The 19,252-nt window shown below is 37.8% G+C and overlaps 1 protein-coding gene across 1 annotated transcript in view; it reads right to left on the bottom strand.

The window, feature by feature from the left end:
- The window catches only part of LOC107551707 (receptor-type tyrosine-protein phosphatase F-like), a 301,032-nt gene that overhangs the window by 75,871 nt on the left and 205,909 nt on the right, over positions 1-19,252 (bottom strand). Inside the window, exons 6-10 of the mRNA XM_016233423.1 lie at positions 16,885-16,995; positions 9,628-9,897; positions 8,129-8,710; positions 7,384-7,517; positions 4,191-4,335 (exon numbers count right to left, since the gene is read on the bottom strand). Coding sequence (XP_016088909.1) covers positions 4,191-4,335; positions 7,384-7,517; positions 8,129-8,710; positions 9,628-9,897; positions 16,885-16,995 — 1,242 coding nt within the window. The remainder of the gene's footprint in view (positions 1-4,190; positions 4,336-7,383; positions 7,518-8,128; positions 8,711-9,627; positions 9,898-16,884; positions 16,996-19,252) is intronic.

The following is a 19,252-nucleotide window of genomic DNA, read 5'->3' as shown; positions in this document are numbered from 1 at the left end:
TTATCTTTGTCAACCTGGCAACCCTGTGCACGCGCGCTCTCTCTCCACTGTGGATAAACGCACTTGCTTTCTGAAAACACCGGTTTGCTTGCAGTTTAGCGATCTCTATTCTATTATTCTATTCTCAGAAAAGTGTAATTCATCAGCTGTTCATTTACAACACAGAGAGAGAGAGAGAGAGAGGGTGTATGAATTTATGAATTACCACCGTTTTGCCGCGTTTCTCTATTAACAGTAAAGCTGTGGCTTTAATTCCCTTAGAAACAATGATGTTACCAGCTCCTTGTTGAGAAAGATAATGTAGCTCTTGAGCGATTAAGCTATTTAGTTGATAAAACTGCGGGCCAGCGCTAAAAAGTTTGTTCCTGAATGTCTGAGCGCAACTGCAACTTGATCTGTGTGTGTGACTGAACTTAACATCAAACTGCTTCTGTTTCACACAAATGCTGGCACAGACGTGCATGTTCGGCTAGAGTCAATTTGAACTCGTGCATCTTCGGAAGCGGAGCTGCGCGGAAAGTTACAAAAAATGTCGTGCACACCGCCACGTGAAGCCACACCGCGTGCACTCAAAGCGAACTTCCGCCAACACCGCGATGACGTCATATTTGCCGCGCGCACCTAAGCGAACTTGTGGACGCATCGAGTATAAATCAGCCTTGAGCGTGTGTGCGTTAGATACAGTGAAGACAGTGCCTTAGTTTAGAACTCTTCCAATTTTTTTTTTTAATTGTAGAGAGGGTGTTAATTTGTGCAATGATAACCTTCCAGCAATGTAAATGATTTTTTAAATATATTAGAATGAGTACATTACAATATAAATTGAATGGTACAGTTCAATTTATATTGTACTGTATATCTTGTACAGTTATGGAGGCCCTTCATAATGCAGAGGACAGCTGCCTGCTCTGCCAATAGTTAGAAATGGCACTATAGTATGCAGTGTTTAATAAACAGCTGTTTTACTCAATTCTGCTTAGGTGAAATTCAGTGCAGTCCCGTATCGTGATACGTATCGTGGCCTATGTATCGTGATACGTATCGTATCGTGACTTTGCTGGTGATACACAGCCCTAGTCGTCATTTACTCCCGACATCTGAGCCGCTGAACTCGCAGTGGATTACATTGTTTCTGAAGAGAATGTGTGTCCCTGATCTACATAAACGCGTCTATGTTCGCGCAAATCATTCATGATCCAGCCTCATCTACAGAAGAAGTGAGAATGTTTTGTAATGAATCTTTGCAAATCACCTTTCCTAATAATGTGCTAATTAGCAAGTTTCACGATGAATACGGCTAAAGTAAACTCGGAAGAGAGGGGCGGGGTCAGCAGAGCTCATTAACATTTAAAGGAAAATGCTACAAATCTGATCCGAAAAGAGCTGTTTTTGGCAGGGTAAAAACTTTTTTACACTACCATTGAGAAATTTTAACCAAACTATGTTACAGACTTTTCATTAAGATCCTAAAGAATCATATCAACTTGTGGAAAATGGGCATCCTATGACCCCTTTAAATGAGCAGCGTTATGTTTGGAGAAAGAAAACACTGCATTCCAGCATAAGAACCTTATCCCATCTGTGAAACATGGTGGTGGTAGTATCATGGTTTGGGCCTGTTTTGCTGCATCAGGACGGCTTGCCATCATTTATGGAACAATGAATTCTGAATGAATTATACCAGCAAATCCTGAATAAAATATCAGGACATCTGTCCGAGAACTGAATCTCAAGAGAAAGTGGGTCATGGAGCAAGACAACGACCCCAAGCACACAAGTCGTTCTACCAAAGAATGGTTAAAGAAGAACAAAGTTAATGTTTTGGAATGGCCAAGTCAAATTCTGGACCTTAATCCAATTGAAATTTTGTGGAAGGACCTGAAGCAAGCAGTTCATAGGAGGAAACCCACCAACATCACAGAGTTGAAGTGGTTCTGTACTGACGAATGGGCTAAAATTCCTACAAGCCGTTGTGCAGGACTGATCAGCAGTTACCAACGTTACTTGCAGTTATTGCTGCAAAAGGTGGTCACACCAGATACTGAAAGCAAAGATTCACATATTTTGCCACTCACAAATATTTAACACCAGATCATTTTTCTCAATAAATAAATGACAAAGTATATATTTTTGTCTCCTTTGTTTGATTTGATTCTCCGTCTACTTTCAGGATTTGTGTGAAAATCTAATTATGTTTTGGGTCATATTTATGCAGAAATATAGACAATTCTAAAGGGTTCACAAACTTTCAAGCAGCACTGTATATACACTACCACAAACTTTGAGGACAGTCAATTTTATTGTTTTTTTAAGAAATGTACTGATCAAAGTGACAGTGAAGACTTTTATATTATTACAAAACATGTTTAATAAACAAATGTTGTTCTTTTGAAGAAGGAATTCAGGGAAAAAATCCACAGGTTTCCACAAAAATATTAAGCAGCAAGGTTTTTTTTTTTTTTACATTGGTAATAATAACAAATATTTCTTGAGCACCAAATCAGCATATTAGAATTATTTCTGAAGGATCATGTGACACTGGAGTAATGGCTGCTGAAAATAACTACGGAAAATATATAATCTCTAATATAATATCTAATATATTTAAAAATGTATTTTAAATTGTAATAATATTTCACTGTTTTCACTGTATTTTTGATCAAATAGACGCAGCCTTGGTGAACATAAGAGACTTATTCCAAAAACAAAACAAAATAAAACAAAAAACATACCAACTCCAAGCTTTTAAATGGTAATGTTTTTAACAGCTATGTGTGTGTTGTTGTTACCATACAATCTAAGACTGTCTAAAATGACCTGCCACTGCCTAAAAATATCCTCATTTGGCTGGTGGTGTGTGTCAATTTCTCACCCTGGTCACAGCGATCAGTAAGTCACCGCCGTTTACTGCCTTTCTCTGTTTATGTGTTGACAAGCAGGGGAAAGGCCATCGGCTTGTGTTTTAACAAGCGTTCACACATTCTCAGTCAGTCTACTGGCTGGGAGACAACAGCCCCTCGTTTGTCAGAGATCCAAGTGTCAGTGAGTGTGGCAGCTGACGCATCTGAGAGCATACTCGACCATCCTGCCTACGATAGCGTGTGCGGCTAGCTTCTTTTGGCAGGCTTAGTGCCACTTCTGAGAGGCTGAGATAAGCGCAACACCAGCAAGGCATATTTAATTAATTCTGAGAGGGATGGAGATCAGGTGAGCTACCAAATTAAATGTTTCTGCACAACACAGCACAGTCCAGAGGCATAAAAAAATTACGACAACAGCACAACAACATTTTACAATGAAAAAGCTAAATGGCATTCATTCATGCAGCTGTATATGATAAACATAAATGTGTAATAAAAAAATAAAAAAATTAACTAAGGAAGAAAAGAAAGATGGCTGCGAGGAATAAGAACAAGAAGAAGAATGTACACTGGGACATTTTAACATGCTCGCATTCCTTTGTTAACAACCAGAGCAGTTTGGTGACGTTGCACCATTCTTGGCGCCCACGGTGGGATTGAGCACGAGGCATCTCTCATCAGGCGGTCCTTAATCTGACAACTGTGGGAGAGCCACTACAAACGACTGATGCTGCAGTAGTAGGTGACAAAAATACTGCAGCCGTAGCTGAACATGTCGACAGACTGAAGGGGGGGGTCCTGACACAAAACTCAAAGATCAAAGGGTCTTTTTGAGTCCCGGAGGAGGTGATAGACAGGTCTCTAGGAGAACATGAGGCTGTGAGAGACTCAGGGGGAAAGGAAGTACTCTGATACTGCGACATGACTGTAAATTTTGTTATATATTCTCTGAACATTGTCTTTTGATATTTGGGTGCAAGTGAGAAAGGTTAGGTTATATGCAAGCAGAGTGTTAAATTTAGCACAAATGTAGTGCTTCAACTTGAGTAGGCTTCACTTCTCTGGCTTTTAACATTGCAGCAATAACAAATCACATTGATAGCCTATAAACCAAAATAATGAAGACAAAGGCACAAGCAGACACCGAACGTACCTTTTGCCCTTGTCAATGTATAAAGGTATTCCCTGGCTTAGAGGTGTAAGATAATTAATGGTGGAGACTGTAGACAATAGCTTGAGAAAGGAAGGGAAAAGAGGTCCTCTGGTTTGTCCATAGGGACAAGTCTAGGTTAGTTGACATGATGAAGATGAAAAAAAGAGGACACTTACTGGACTGGGCAGTCCTGGCTTCAATGGGTTGAGTAAAGACCCCTAGCCCCATTTCAGAGCGGGCCGCCAAGGAGAATTTATACAGAGTGTCCGGCTTCAGACCTTCAACAGCGTATGAGCCCGCAGGGTCGAAGGTGACATGGATCTGAAGAGGAAACATAAAAAACTCCATAACCATCTCTCCATTTTTTACTTGGCCTTGTAGACATGTTTATATGGAAGTTTTAAGCGGCCATACACTATTATTTTTTTTCTTCTTGTTTTCTCGTGATAACAACTTATTTTTCTCGTGATCTCGACATAAAAAAAGTTGTTTTCTCGTGATCATGACTTAAATTTTGTCATGATCTCGACATGACATAACAGTTGTTTTCTCGTGATCACGACTTATTTTTCTCATGATCACGACTTATTTTTCTCGTGATCTCGACACAACAAAAGTTGTTTTCTCATGATCACGACTTAATTTTCTTGTGATCTCGACATAACAAAAGTTGTTTTCTCGTGATCACGACTTAATTTTCTTGTGATCTCGACATGACATAAAAGTTGTTCTCTAAGTTACACAACTGCACCAACAGGTGGCAGCATAGAACTATTGATGGGGAGTTGTATACAATATCCACGATACTGTACATGATTGGGACAATGGACCCTTTTCCTGATCGCTATAATTTGTGCAGTTCATTGCTGACATTTAATTAACTTATAAATGTTAAATGCTTGAATAAATATGATAATTTTGCTTGAAATTGTATCTGTTATCCTATGTTATTACTGCTGCACGACTCATCACAGTTACTCATTTACAACGACGTATAATGTGCATCTTTCTTATTTTTAATCGTTAATAAATGTATATTAATAAGAAATGTGATTTACATGTGTATAATTTAGTTCAATGATGTTATACAGTGTTGTGGCCTAATCTTTTATATTTTCTACATTTCTTTGTAAACTGAACACACATAACAGCATCTCAAGCTTGTAACTCACATCACAGCCTATCCTACATGACTAATAAAAATCACAAACAAATTATTTTAATTTATTATTATATATAGCTTAATTTTATTTCAAACGAACAAGGAAAATAAAGCGAGTTGAATCCAAGCAGCTGAAGATTTTTAGAATAAAAGGCTTCTTCTCTGCATTCTTTTTGAAGGCGCTCCGCCTGCGCTTGCGGTGAATGCAATTTGTTGTTAGACCATTTAATGTTAATTACACAAATACAATGTGTAGCGTAAAATCACATTATTTCTAAGTGAAGCAACATTTGCTGAAATACAAGATACAGTAGGCCTATTATCTGTCGATCATTTGCGCCTCAAAGGGGGCATTGTAAAATGCTTAATGTTGCTTAATGCGCTTAGAGAGTGTTTTTAAAAGACCTAACTCATTAAACACATTATTAGTAAATTATAATAGGCTATGAACAGACAAGAAGATGAGTCCAGGATGCGAACATAACGTCTTATAACAGGTTTTTAAAACGCTTAACGCGTTAAACACATCGCGTTCTTATTATGGGCTCATTTGCTTGTCGGTACAGAGAATGCTTTATTAATGATGTGTTTACTGAGTTTGGTCTTTTAAAAACACTGCCATAACACATTAAGCCACGTTAAGTGTTGTCCGTACAGTAGGTATTCTATGGGAGGAAAACGATTCACGCGGAATTAAACGCATTGCGTTCTTATTATGGGCTCATTTGCATGTCTGTACATAGAATTAATTACTAATCATTTTTGGTTTTTCAAAAACACTCTCAATTAACGCATTAAGTTAGGTTAAGAATGTCCCCGTCAAGGTTACGTTCATTACTATAGCAACAGTAGACTCACCATGCATTGTGTTTTAAAAATCAAACAATCATTATTAAAAGAACCACTTTTGCTATGTCGAAATCACAAGAAAATTAAGTCGTGATAACGAGAAAACAACTTTTTTGTTATGTCGAGAAAATTAAGTCGTGATCACGAGAAAATTCGTTATTCGTTAACAAGAAAGAAAAAAATTATAATAATGCATGGCCGCTTAGAACTTCCATATGTTTATTTTAAAGTCAGAATTAAATGAAAATTCACTGTCTGTTTTATAATGGTTATTGACCTTATTGTGAACAATTCATCCATGCATATGCCTTTTTTTCTTTTTTTTGACCTTGTCATTTTTAATTAACATAACTCAATCTTCTGGTGAAATGACAGACTTCATCAGACATGTGTCAGGCTTCTCCAATCATTTAGCCAGCTTAAAGCCGACCCTTTCTTACAATCGACTGCAAGCTTGCATTCAGATCGGTCTCTATCCAATCAACAATCATTGGATACAATCCGTTTCACAATACAGAAGAAAAGTTCTGTCGCTACTTCCGTTTCATCAAGACTTTAACACAGTGGTCATGGAGCTGTATTTTAAGTGGGCAGTGGAAAATGTAGTTGTCAAGTCTAAGCATCACTTTAAAAATTCGAATCTACCGCAATGACGATAAACTCAAGAACTCCGCTCTGTTCTCCTTATATGTTGTTAAACATGCCTACTGCACTGCACTTATGTGTGCGCACCAGATCATGAGAAGAGAGAGATTTTGAGTAAATAATGGCTTACATTTCAGTATGTTTTCACAAAGTATGAATTTACATTATTCAACAGAAATGTGACAACTGACAGAACATGCAGTTTTCAATATTATTTATCAGCAAACTTTTAACAGCTAATATGTAGGCTGCTATTTTTTTCTCAGTACGTATCAGCTAAATGAATAAATCTACATAAGTTTTTCTCATTATTCATTTTAAGATGAATGGGGTGGGCACAGAAGTTTTTCACAAAAAAACTGAGAAGTACTTTATAAGCATACAGACACACTGGTGGCTATCACGTTGAGTGTGCATAAGACATCTGATCTCAATGTGGATGAACTGACATCAAGAAAACACATCCAAACAGCCCATTCTGGCATCAGGTAGAAATGCTGTCAAGCACTGAGCATTGATAAGTACATTCTGTTTTTGTACAATCTAATTCTATCAACTGACTGCAGACTTTTGCCTGCAGTCATTTTGTGAAATGTCAATTTCGGCTATCTTTCATTTGTATCCATGGCCCACAGCAACAGCTGCACACGTTCAATATCTGGTCTGCTTGTAATTCTGAATGAATCAGGAAGAAACAAGCACTGGCGTGATACCTTGTTCTCTGAGTCAGCCTCCCAATATAGCAGCTCATATTTGATGATGGGGTCCTGAACTGGCCACAGCCAAGTTAGCTGGATCCGCGTATCCAGCTCTGCTTCAGCCTCAAAGTTGGAAGGCTGAGCAGGTACTTGAAATTCAACAGATAAAGAGGTGTTAGCGACAACAGATGCACAAGTATTTTTATGGTACTGAAATGAAAATGCACTATGCAAAATTAGGGTTGGGTATTGATACACATTTCATGATTCAATTAGATTCCAATTCAATTCAAATCAATTTCATTATGATTCTGATGCATTAGGGTACATTTTAATATCAATTTTGCTTCTAAAAAATTCTCTCCAAGCTTTTGCTGTAAATTATATGAAGAAACTTATGTACAAAATATGAAAAAAAAAGAAAAAAAAAAAACTACAGGGCCCAATCCATCTATCCTATAATATGTTAATATATTTCATAACCAGAAGTGGTTGCGTAGTTTGACTGAATTCACAAAAAATAACCTATTATTGAGAGTTATTTGTTCATGAGTCAGACTATAATGGTCACACTATACTGTATATTTTTGATTCACTAAAAAGAACCAGTTCATACGAGTCCCTTGTTAATGAATTAGACTACACTGATCATGCAACATATTATTGTATGCGACATCATGACTGATCAGCAAAAAATATATTTTTTACCCAGCCCTATGTAAAAGCATCAATGTATTTATTCATTAACGCCAAAAATTACCTCCTTGTTGTGTCTTGACCTGCAACACATCAGATGGGGGTCCGTCCCCTACAGATGTAAAGCCCAACACACGCAGGCTGTAGGTGATGTCGGGGGTCAGGTTCGAGATGGTGGTGAGACGGCTGTCGTCCGTGTTGTGTTTCTGCCAGGCACTGAGAGGCGCGTCCAGGTCAGATGTGTAGTAGATGCGATAGCCTCTAATCTGACCATTAGGTTCCTCCGGCGGTTCCCACTGCACCAACATGGTGCTGGCACTCAGCATACGTGCCTGGACATGCAGTGGTGGGGAGGAAGGTGCTTGCTCACCCGTCCGTGTCTCAACTGGGTCGCTGGGTGGACCACGGCCAATGTTGTTGACCGCCATGACATGGAACTCATACTCGGAATAAGGGCTGAGACCACCGATGCTATAACGTGTGGTGGCAACACCATCCACTTCCTGGAAGTTGGAGTCCGAGGTCTTGGCCCGGTACTGGATAATGTAGTAAGACACAGGTTCAGGGTTTCCAGAATCCCATGTCAGTGTAACACTGGTAGCTGTGGTTTCCGTCACAATTAGAGACGTAGGAGGCTTTGGGAGAGCTGAGGAGCGAACGATAAGAAAGGAAATTAAACAGATGACAGCGTATGTAGGCTAAGCTGCCTACACGGTGCACTCCTAAAATAGAGAAAGACAGGCAATGTAAGACAGAATGAGAAAGAAGAAAGGCTTGTGTTAGAATTGGTGATTCACAGAAAGGCTGCCCGTGCCGCCTCGTCATTGTGTCTTTAAGATTTGTGGCTGGACTTCAGACAAATGTCGGTGACATTCTCCGAGTCCATATTGATTGGTGAAGTGCAAAGTGCAATCAATAGAGGCAGCCATGATGACGAGGAACGAAGTCTGGCAGGACTCGGTGTTGTCTGGTGGGACCAGCTGTACTGATACAGCTCCAGACATCTGGTCTGGGTAAACACATGCTCAGAATAATCTAAAGCCTTTCATTTTCTCAGATCCCACAGTAAAACCTGGGAAGTCCCTAAAGCTCAGTCAACACAGAGCGAGTGTCCATGTTTTTTCATTGTGTGTATTTGCCAGACGTACTAAACAGCTGGTCAGACCCTTAGGGTTGCAGTTAGAACAGAACTCTTTCTAGTCTCTGACAACCTGTTCAGAGTCTTGGGTAAAATAAGAGTGTCTACAGAATCTTTAAACCTACAGAAAATCTACAGAACTGAACCAATTTATGTTCTTAATACACATACCTGGTCTAAAACCTAAAGTACACTTCCCTTGTACACATTCTGCTCCGGCTCAAAACAAAGATCAACTAAAGATCAAAAACAAAGATCTACTACTGCAGGAAGTACACATGCTGAACGCATCAGTCACATCAATTGAGTGTACTTTTAATGGTTTGCGTGCTCAATGCACCAAGTATACCTGGGCCTTTAATGTAAATTATTATTTTAGGCAAAATCATTTTTTAGTGGAGAGATCACTCTTTCAGGGATCTTACCTTTGACAGAAACTTGTGCAGTTGCCTCGATCATACCGAGAGATGAAATAGCTACACAGGTGTAGTTGGTCGACTGACGGATGTTGGTGAGCTCCAGGACATTGCGTCCCACGGGCATCTCCTCGTCCTTGGTGAGCTCCACCTCACCAGCCATCCATTTGACATAGGGCATGGGGGCACCTACCGCCACACAGGTGAGGTTGACACTGCCCCCTGGCATCACCTCGTGATTGGTAGGTGGAATAGAGAAACGGGGCGGCACTCGCCGTACTACCAGAGAGAAGAACATCCAGGGTGAGTTTCAACAGGTAGTATTTTGTAGTCTTATGTCAACTTTTGATACAAAAACAGTTTGGAAAAGACCATATACAGGGAAATCTATTGTTATTACTACATCTCTAGTTTGATTACCAGGGCTATGTCACTAACATGAACAAACTAACATGAAGTTGTGCTGACAGGTCAAACTAATTTGTTTCAAGGGCAGAGCTGTCACTTTTTCCATTTGGTAAAGCCTGAAGCTTAACAACTGGAGGCAGGAAGTCAAAACTGTGGCTCATACATATGTGCAGAAGAGGGCGATAAACCAATATGTGCTGGGGGAAGGGTGAAGAAGGCATCGTAATGGTATTTCTTATAGAGCGAGACATTAAAATTCATGCCAAAGGGGAGCTTTATTGAATTGTGGATTTGAGAAGAAGAAAAAAAACATCCTCGCTGAGGCATTGCAGGATGTGAGTTTTCTCTGTAAGTTTATCGCCCGGTGGCACTGAGACCCTGGTCTGTTGTTGCTCAGTCCTGCCTGGATTCGGGAACCTGTCCGAGACCTTGTGGGAGATGCATTGTTCACTGGGCCCTTCTCTTTGTGAGCCTCTGATATGCAGATAAACCTGACATTAAAAGAGGTTCCCAAGGAGACCAAAAGGAGCCCGCTGACACTGTGCAGAGATGGGGAGGAGAGAGGCGAACTATCAATGTGGAGTCTGAATGGAATTCAAACTTGCCTTGACATTAACTGACTCGACTGCACGAGGCCAAGCTCATGGTGTACGAGGAACTAATTCACAAGCATCAGCACAAGAGAAACATCAACGTTTTTAAACGGTACTCTGTTATCAATGCAAATACTAGGATGTGTTTCAGTCTCTATTGTGCAGTGCTCAGAATCGTAGCTGGTGGCCATCACTGAGGATGCTAATGCTGAACTATTTACAAGAAGCACAAGCTGGAGAGACTTTTCTCCCCTGTTCTACCAAAATAGGAGTATAAAACAGCAGCACATTAAACAGACTCTTCCAATTTGTGTTAATGACCCACTGCCTCATGTCTGTCTATGGAGAAATGGCATAGGCAATAATTGTTTTTTTGCACAGGTCATCCTGAAATTGGATTCTCGACTATGCTCTCTCATTTTATTTTCAGATATACACCGCGACCAAGCTTGTTATTCTCCTCATTATGTTTGCACTGTAAAGGCAAAACGATAAAGTCTTGAGCATTTTTTCTTTGAATTAGGCAATGTGAAATTTGAAGTACTTCAAGTCCGCTGTTGCAAAGAAATTACAGTAGCAATAGCATGTCTAAGAAATACAAATATTCACTTTATTGATTTCCAGGGAACTCTGTCACACTGACAAACCGTGACTATGGACATGGGCATACGGTGGCGATGATTTGTAGTAAAAGAATAGAAAGTCAGTGTGGGTAATACAACATAAGTAAAATGGTGATATTTCTATAATAAAACTTCAGGTAACAGGGAGCAGATTGGTTGAAAGAGTTTCTATTCATGAGCAAAACCATACATGCATTGTGGAATAAAATGGACACTTGAACCTGACAAAAAAGAGGTATTAAATGAAATAAAATGAAATTATTTAAACAAATTAAAACTTGTTTGGACCAAATCACATTGCTATTTCTTTTAGTTTTAGAGCAGCCCGCACTTCATGGACTATCAAGCTCATGCAAGTCACCTGACACGACACATTAAGCCTGAACACATAGGTGAGGGGCAACATAGCAGAGGGAGTGATTGATAACAAGGGTCTCTGATTAAAGAGGGATCCAGTTTGAGCTCTGCAAGAAGCAGTTAAGAGTGAAAAGGACCAACCTTCTCGAGGGTCTAAGACATGAAGTGTGAGTTTGACCAAGTGATATGGAGATGAAATTGAAAGACAGAGACAAATGGGAGACAAGAGAACATGAAAACACATTTGTAAATAGTTTATGGCAGTTAGAAAAATGCAATGGAATGTCTAATAAAGACAGAGAGACACAATCTAATCATGATCACCTGTCACTGCATGTTTATTGTGACAAAAAATACATTTATAATGTTACAAAAGATTTCCATTTCAAATAAATGCTGTTCTTCACACTTTTTGTTCATCAAAGAATCCAAAAAAATTAAGCAGCATAACCTGAATTTGTAACACTGACAATAATAAGAAATGTTTCTTGAGCACCAAATCAGCATATTAGAATGATTTCTGTAGGATAATGTGACACTTTAAATTAAATTAAATTAAACAGATATTATCATTAACAAATATTATTATAAATCATTGTTTGTGAAATTTAAGCGAGATGTTTTAAACAGATTACAACTAGTTTGGACTAAATAACATTTCTAACATTCCTATAGTAGAGGGAGTAAGATTGATAACAAGGGTCTCTATTAAAAAGGGATCCAGTTTGAGGTATGCAAGACGTGGCTAAGAGTGAAAAGAACCAACCTCCTCGAGGGATTGCTATATGAGGTGAGAGTTCAAGCAGGTTATATGATGGAGATGAAATTGAAAGACAGACAAATGGGAGACAAGAGAACATGAAAGACATTTATGAATAATTTCATAGCAGTTAGAAAAATACAATGGAGTCTATAACAAAGACAGAGACACAATCAAATCGCAACACTCCATTTAAAAAAAGATTTGTGTATATTCTACCATACATCATATACCAGGGGTGTCAAACTCAATTCCTGGAGGGCCAGAGACCTGCAGAGCTCAGATTCAACCCTAATAAAACACACCTGATCCAACTTATCAAGTCCTTCTGGCTTATATGAAAACTACATGGTATGTGTGTTGGAGCAGGTTTGGAATAAAACTCTGCAGGGCTCCGGCCCTCCAGGAATTGCGTTTGACACCCCTGATATATACTGTAGGTTTACTATGTTAAAGGTAAATACATGCCTATTATAAGATAAACGTAAAATAAATGTACAGGTGCATCTCAATAAATTAGAATGTCGTGGAAAAGTTGTGAAACTGTTGTATTAAATAAATTCAATGCACACAGACTGAAGTAGTTTAAGTCTTTGGTTCTTTTAATTGTGATGATTTTGGCTCACATTTAACAAAAACCCACCAATTCACTATCTCAACAAATTAGAATACTTCATAAGACCAATAAAAAAAAACATTTTTAGTGAATTGTTGGCCTTCTGGAAAGTATGTTCATTTACTGTACATGTACTCAATACTTGGTAGGGGCTCCTTTTGCTTTAATTACTGCCTCAATTTGGCGTGGCATGGAGGTGATCAGTTTGTGGCACTGCTGAGGTGGTATGGAAGCCCAGGTTTCTTTGACAGTGGCCTTCAGCTCATCTGCATTTTTTGGTCTCTTGTTTCTCATTTTCCTCTTGACAATACCCCATAGATTCTCTATGGGGTTCAGGTCTGGTGAGTTTGCTGGCCAGTCAAGCACACCAACATACCAAATGACCGTGTGAATTACTGAAATAAATGAACTTTTCCACGACATTCTAATTTATTGAGATGCACCTGTATGCAATTTATTATTCAATGTCTGTAGAGAACACACTCACATTGATACAGGTTAATGGTATTAATGTAAGGGAGTCAGTTAGGTTATAGGAGTTGCTAGCATACATGCATTGTGAGATTAAACAAAAAAACAATTAAATGAAATAATTAAAATAATAAAACTATTATTATAAATTATTATTTATATGTTGTTTTGATGTTTTACACAGATTAAAACTAGTTTGGATTAAATAACATTGCTATCCGTTTTAATCCAGCACCAGGTTTAATCTATGAAAACAGCCCCTACGTCATGGACTATCAAGCTCATGCAAACCACCTGACACGACACATTAAGCCTGAACACATAAGTGAGGGGCGACATAGCAGAGGGAGTGATTGATAGATAACAAGCGTCTCTGATTAAAGAGGGATCCAGGTTGAGGACTGCAAGAAGCAGTTAAGAGTGAAAAGAACCAACCTCCACGAGGGTCTAAGACATGAGGTGCAAGTTGGACCAAGTGATATGGAGATGAAGTTGAAAGACAGAGACAAATGGGAGACAAAAGAACATGAAAACACATTTGTGAATAGTTTCACGGCGGTTAGAAAAATGCAATGGAAACTCGAACAAAGACCAAGAGACACTCAAATCACGACACTCCATTTGAAAAAGATTTGTATATATACTGTACCATATAGCTCATAGATATTGTAGGTTTACAACGCTAAAGGTAAATACAAGCCTATCATAAGATAAATGTGAAAGAAAATATTTTATAGGAAACACAATCACATTAATACAGGTTAATGACAGATCTTAATTTAAGGAAGTCAGCTAGGTTACAGAAAGTGGTTGTCCCTCTCATGATTTTTTTCAGAGACTCTTATTAACACCAGACTTTTGTGGCACAAATACTGTATGTGAGCCCGTTTATACCTCACAGTAAAAAAATAAAAGCATTAATTGTAAAAAAATAAATTCTTAAAATAAGAAATTAAGCAACATAATGAGAAATAAAGTCACTGAGACATAAAGTCCATTTTGTGAGACTTAAAGTCACAATTTACGAGAAATAAAGTTGCAATAGTTAGAAACGCAGTCTCAGATGTGAGCTTTTAAGTAATAGTCAAAATTAACTTTTATTTTTTGTTTTAACAGACATCCACAAAAAAAGTCCAACAATCGGAACAGCACAGCACAACTGACATATTATTAGAATTTTCCTAACATATGTTGGAGGAGTAACATTACTGCTATACACACAACTCAGAAAGATTTAACATTTTCTGATAGCTGTCTCTGTATGCATGTGAGCATACATAACCATATCTCCAGTGAGGCAGAGAGACCACTGAGGTCCTCTAAAAGAGCCCTGGGCCAAATTCTTCCACACATTGACACATGAAAGATGATGATGTCAGCTAGGGCTTGCTAGGACTGCCAATGTAACGCTACAATACAAAACTAGCTGAGTGACAGGCATTAGAGATATTAAAAATCATCTTCCTTAAATATTAAACAAAGCTAAACGGACCCCCACACACACATTCACACAAGATATAATAAACAGACAGGTGGGTATGACGTGTGTGCCCACTCTATTTGATTTGTTGTCAGTTTCAGGAGCAGAGGAAGGAGAGCAGACAGTGTTTGACAACTTTTCACTATGGAATAACAAATGAGCATTCACATATACAGCCGGTATACATGACTGTGATTCTCCCAGGTGATATAGTCCTCTGTCAGACAGACGGACAGAGCGGGAGAACGAGAGACAGAGAGACAGAGACAGTCATAGAGCATTTAGACAGCTCCCAGAAAAGTGATGAGGTCAAGGAAAAAGGAAGCAGCTACTGAATACATAGATCCACTGACAGGCCGGCAGTCTTAGACACCCAACTCATCTAGTGTGAGCAGATAAATGAGCAGGGACGGGAGGCTGAGGAATGGTACCAGGACGCTGTGCTGAACGCCCTTGAAGAGAAAGCATGATTAGCCGTTTTACAGAGACACTTAGAAAAACAAGCGGTCACACCCAGGCTGTGATAGACAGATGGATAAAGGCGACCCATTATGCACCTGTCAACTCTGAGGAAGTTAGCTGTTGATCTAGCTCCAAAAGTTCCTGTTTTTATTATTGTTATTTTGGCTGCACACGTTCGTTTTTTTTGTAGTGAAAAGTATGGTCATACAGACTGATTTAAAAAAAAATTTAAACATTTAAATATTCATTGAATTCCATAGACAACAAGCCTGTTAAGAACATGTCCAGATCATATTTTACCAGAAAATGAAAAGAGAATAGCAAGAAAATAATATTTTATAAAAAGAAAAGCTTATTTTTAAGAATATTAGGATTTGAATTGTGACATAAATTCCATGACAATTAGGCACAAATCAAACTGTAATGTACTATAAATAATGGGCAAAACAAAAACGGCAAGAAAACATTTATCATTTAAACTACAAAGTATTATGAATCAGGCAGAATTTAATAAATAATAATAAAAAAACAATATGTAATCTAAACAACAAAATATTTATAAATATGGTAATATTTAATAAATAATTTAAAATATCAAATACCAAATAATAATTTGCAAAATATTTATAAATCACATGGTATTTTTATGGCTTTTAATTTAAGATTTGACTTTAAGATTTAAATAAAGTAAAAATGACTACATGACATGAGAATCGAATCAATGAGAATAATGACATTAAAAAAACATCAGGATGCATTAGGGGAAACTTAGGGGAAAATGTGTTTAATTTTCATAAAATAACGTCAAGATGCAAAGCATAATGCTCCTAAAAACAAGCTTCATTTTTATTTATTAACTTGCAATGTGTTTAGATGCCACTCATAGCAACATCTTGTGATTGAGTTGTACAATGGCGTCTGCAGTTTAATCCTATTGTATGAAACATTTTTGGCCGTTTGTTTGACAGGAAGCATGAGAAGGCTTAGTCCTCACCTCTTGCGTGACAATTACTGGGTGGCACCTTAACGTCACTAGCTGGAGGTCATATACTGGCAGCCTGCCATAAGCTCCCTGTTATTACCTGCATGAGCTGAAGGGGTTGACACTCATAACAACAGCACTCCCAGAGTTCTGTTTCACAGACAATGCCTCAACACCATTATACATCTAAATTCAAGTATTAATATTGCAGGTGTCCTCTGTGGCACTCACCTTTGGTTAACCCTTTTTGTCTTCTCACTCTCACAACAAATACTGCGAGAAATATGCATGTTTACCTTTGCTTCCGTTGCTATGAATTCAAAACAAAGCAGGGAATGTTTTGTTTCCAGCATGATTTGGACAACAACTTTTGTTTATCTTGGCTCCGAAATGTCAGACAAAGTTCAACACGTGTGGAAGTCAAAACAAAATTGCAACATGGTCAAAATAAAGGTGTGAAGCATTGTTGAGGAAGTTGTTTTGCTAGGGGCGGCACCTGGAGCACGGCTCTTACCTCGCACGTAGAGATTTGCGGGGGCCGAGTAGCGCGTCCCGGCGCTGTTCATAGCCACACATTCGTACTTGCCCTGGTCTGATTCCTGGCTGTTTTCAATCTGCAGAGCTCCTGACGAAAAAAAAACAAAAAACAAGAGTAAAAGTCACCTCTTTGATTTATGAACACGATTATGAATCCCCTGTTGCAACTTTCCACACCAAAGAGCAAACTTTCACAGCAGACAATCAGTAAACACTCTCTGTTTAAATGTCAGACCTGTTCCTCTGTGTATATAGTTTATTGGCTTAGAATGCTGCCTAAGACATATGCATAAAGCTGATTTTGCAGGTTGAGCGAGTCTATAACTCAACATATTTGCCTTTCACTGTCATTAGAAAAAGCTTTCGGGATATTAATGTCATTGAGTCAGAGCCAATTACGCTACAGCACATGACTTTATTACTGCTGTGGCATATTTATATCCACAAAAAAGAACAAAACATCAATACCGTACAAAACTACGCTGCCTGTCTGGTCGCTAGAGATAAAAACAATTGTGCTTCGTAAGGTCACATGAGAACAATGTTCGATTAGTCTTTTAACACATACAGTAATAAACAGTAACAGTTTTAACATAAACAGTCCTATTGTGAAATATTAGAATTTAAGTACCTTTTTCAAATATTTAAAAATGAAATGCATTCTTGTGATTGCTAAGCAGTGTCACATGACCCTTCAGAAATCATTCTAATATGCTGATTTGCTGCTCAAGAAACATTTATCAATAGTGTAAACCTAGAACCATTTAACAATTTTGTAAAACAGCAACCAAGACATTCTTCAAAATATCTTATTTAGAACCATTTCAATGTTTTGTGATTCACTACCATTCAAGTTTGGGGGAAGAATGATTTAAAATAATAATAATAACAATAATGATAATAATATGATTCAGTAAGAACACATTCAATTGATCAAAAGTGACAGTAAAGACATTTACAATGAACTTTTAATTTAAAGAATCCTGAAAAAAAAAATATCACAAAATAACTGTTTTCAACATTGATGATAATAAGAACCATTATTAATAATTGAGCATAAATAATAACTGATAATAATAATTAACACAAAATATATTTACAAAGCATATTAAAATAATTTCTAAACGATCATGTGACACTAAAGACCCCACATTTTAAAATATATGAAAACAGAAATAGTTATTTTAAATTGTAGTAACATTTCACAATATTACTGTTTTTATTGTATTTTGAATCAAATAAATGCAGCCTTGGAGAGCATATAAGACATCTTTCAAAAACATAAAAAAATTTAATTAGTCCACATTTTTAACCGGTTATGTATTTATTAATTGAAGATATCACTTCAGTATACAAAAGGAGTCAAATCACTATAATGTGAAACCGCATTAAATGCTGCAGATACTTTAGACCAGGGGTGCCCAACCCTGCTCCTGGCGATCGACTGTCCTGCAAAGTTCAGCTCCAACCCTAATCAAACACACTTGAAGCAACTAATTAGGGTCTTCAGGATCACTTAAACATTAAAGGCAGGTGTCTTTGATTAGAGTTGGAGCTAAACTTTGCAGGACAGTCGATCGCCAGGAGCAGGGTTGGGCACCCCTGCTTTAGACCTACCCACTTTGAAACAGTCATGAACATCAAATGAATAATCAATTGGGGTGTCCTAACCACAGATATGGCGTTTGCTTTAAAAACACTGTGCCAGGCTCTTAATCTAGCAAACAGACATATTTACCTCTGGCAGTGGTGTACCACCATAGTATAGGTTATCACCTTCACTTTACCCCTGACTACTTCCCAGCATCCCAGTGCTGCAGGGAAAAAATAACATGCACCACTAACCTTGTCCAATCTCCAAGTTCAAGGAAAACTGATTGGTGGTGTTTCCTACCCTGACAAGCAGCAAATTACTAATCAGTTCGGAGATTGCTCAGCACTGATTGCCAACACCCCTCAGTCCTGACAACATCTGACTGATAGTACCATATAAAAAAGTAAACGTACTACAATAAAGAAAAATAATACAAAATTCCATCTAAACTAAATGAAGAATGTGAAAATCACCAATTTTATTCACATTTTTAATTGAATTTAAATTTGAATTAATTGTTCATTATTTACTTCTTTTAAAGCAAGGGTTTAACATTTTTGACAGTTACAGACAAAAATGTATAATCCTTTTTAATCATAAGTGTATTTTTAAGTGTTTGATATGACAGCATAAATTAAAGATATAGTTCACCCCAAAATGAAAATTCTGTCATCATTGACTAACCCTCATTTAGTTCCAAACCTGTATGACTTTCTTTCTTCTGAAAAACACAAACGAAGAGATTTGTTTT

This window comes from Sinocyclocheilus grahami, unplaced genomic scaffold (genome assembly GCF_001515645.1).
Source record: "Sinocyclocheilus grahami isolate Dianchi unplaced genomic scaffold, SAMN03320097.WGS_v1.1 scaffold430.1, whole genome shotgun sequence".
NCBI lineage: Eukaryota > Metazoa > Chordata > Actinopteri > Cypriniformes > Cyprinidae > Sinocyclocheilus > Sinocyclocheilus grahami.
Note: the sequence above shows the minus strand (reverse complement) of the source record. Positions and strands in the feature narration are given on the sequence as shown.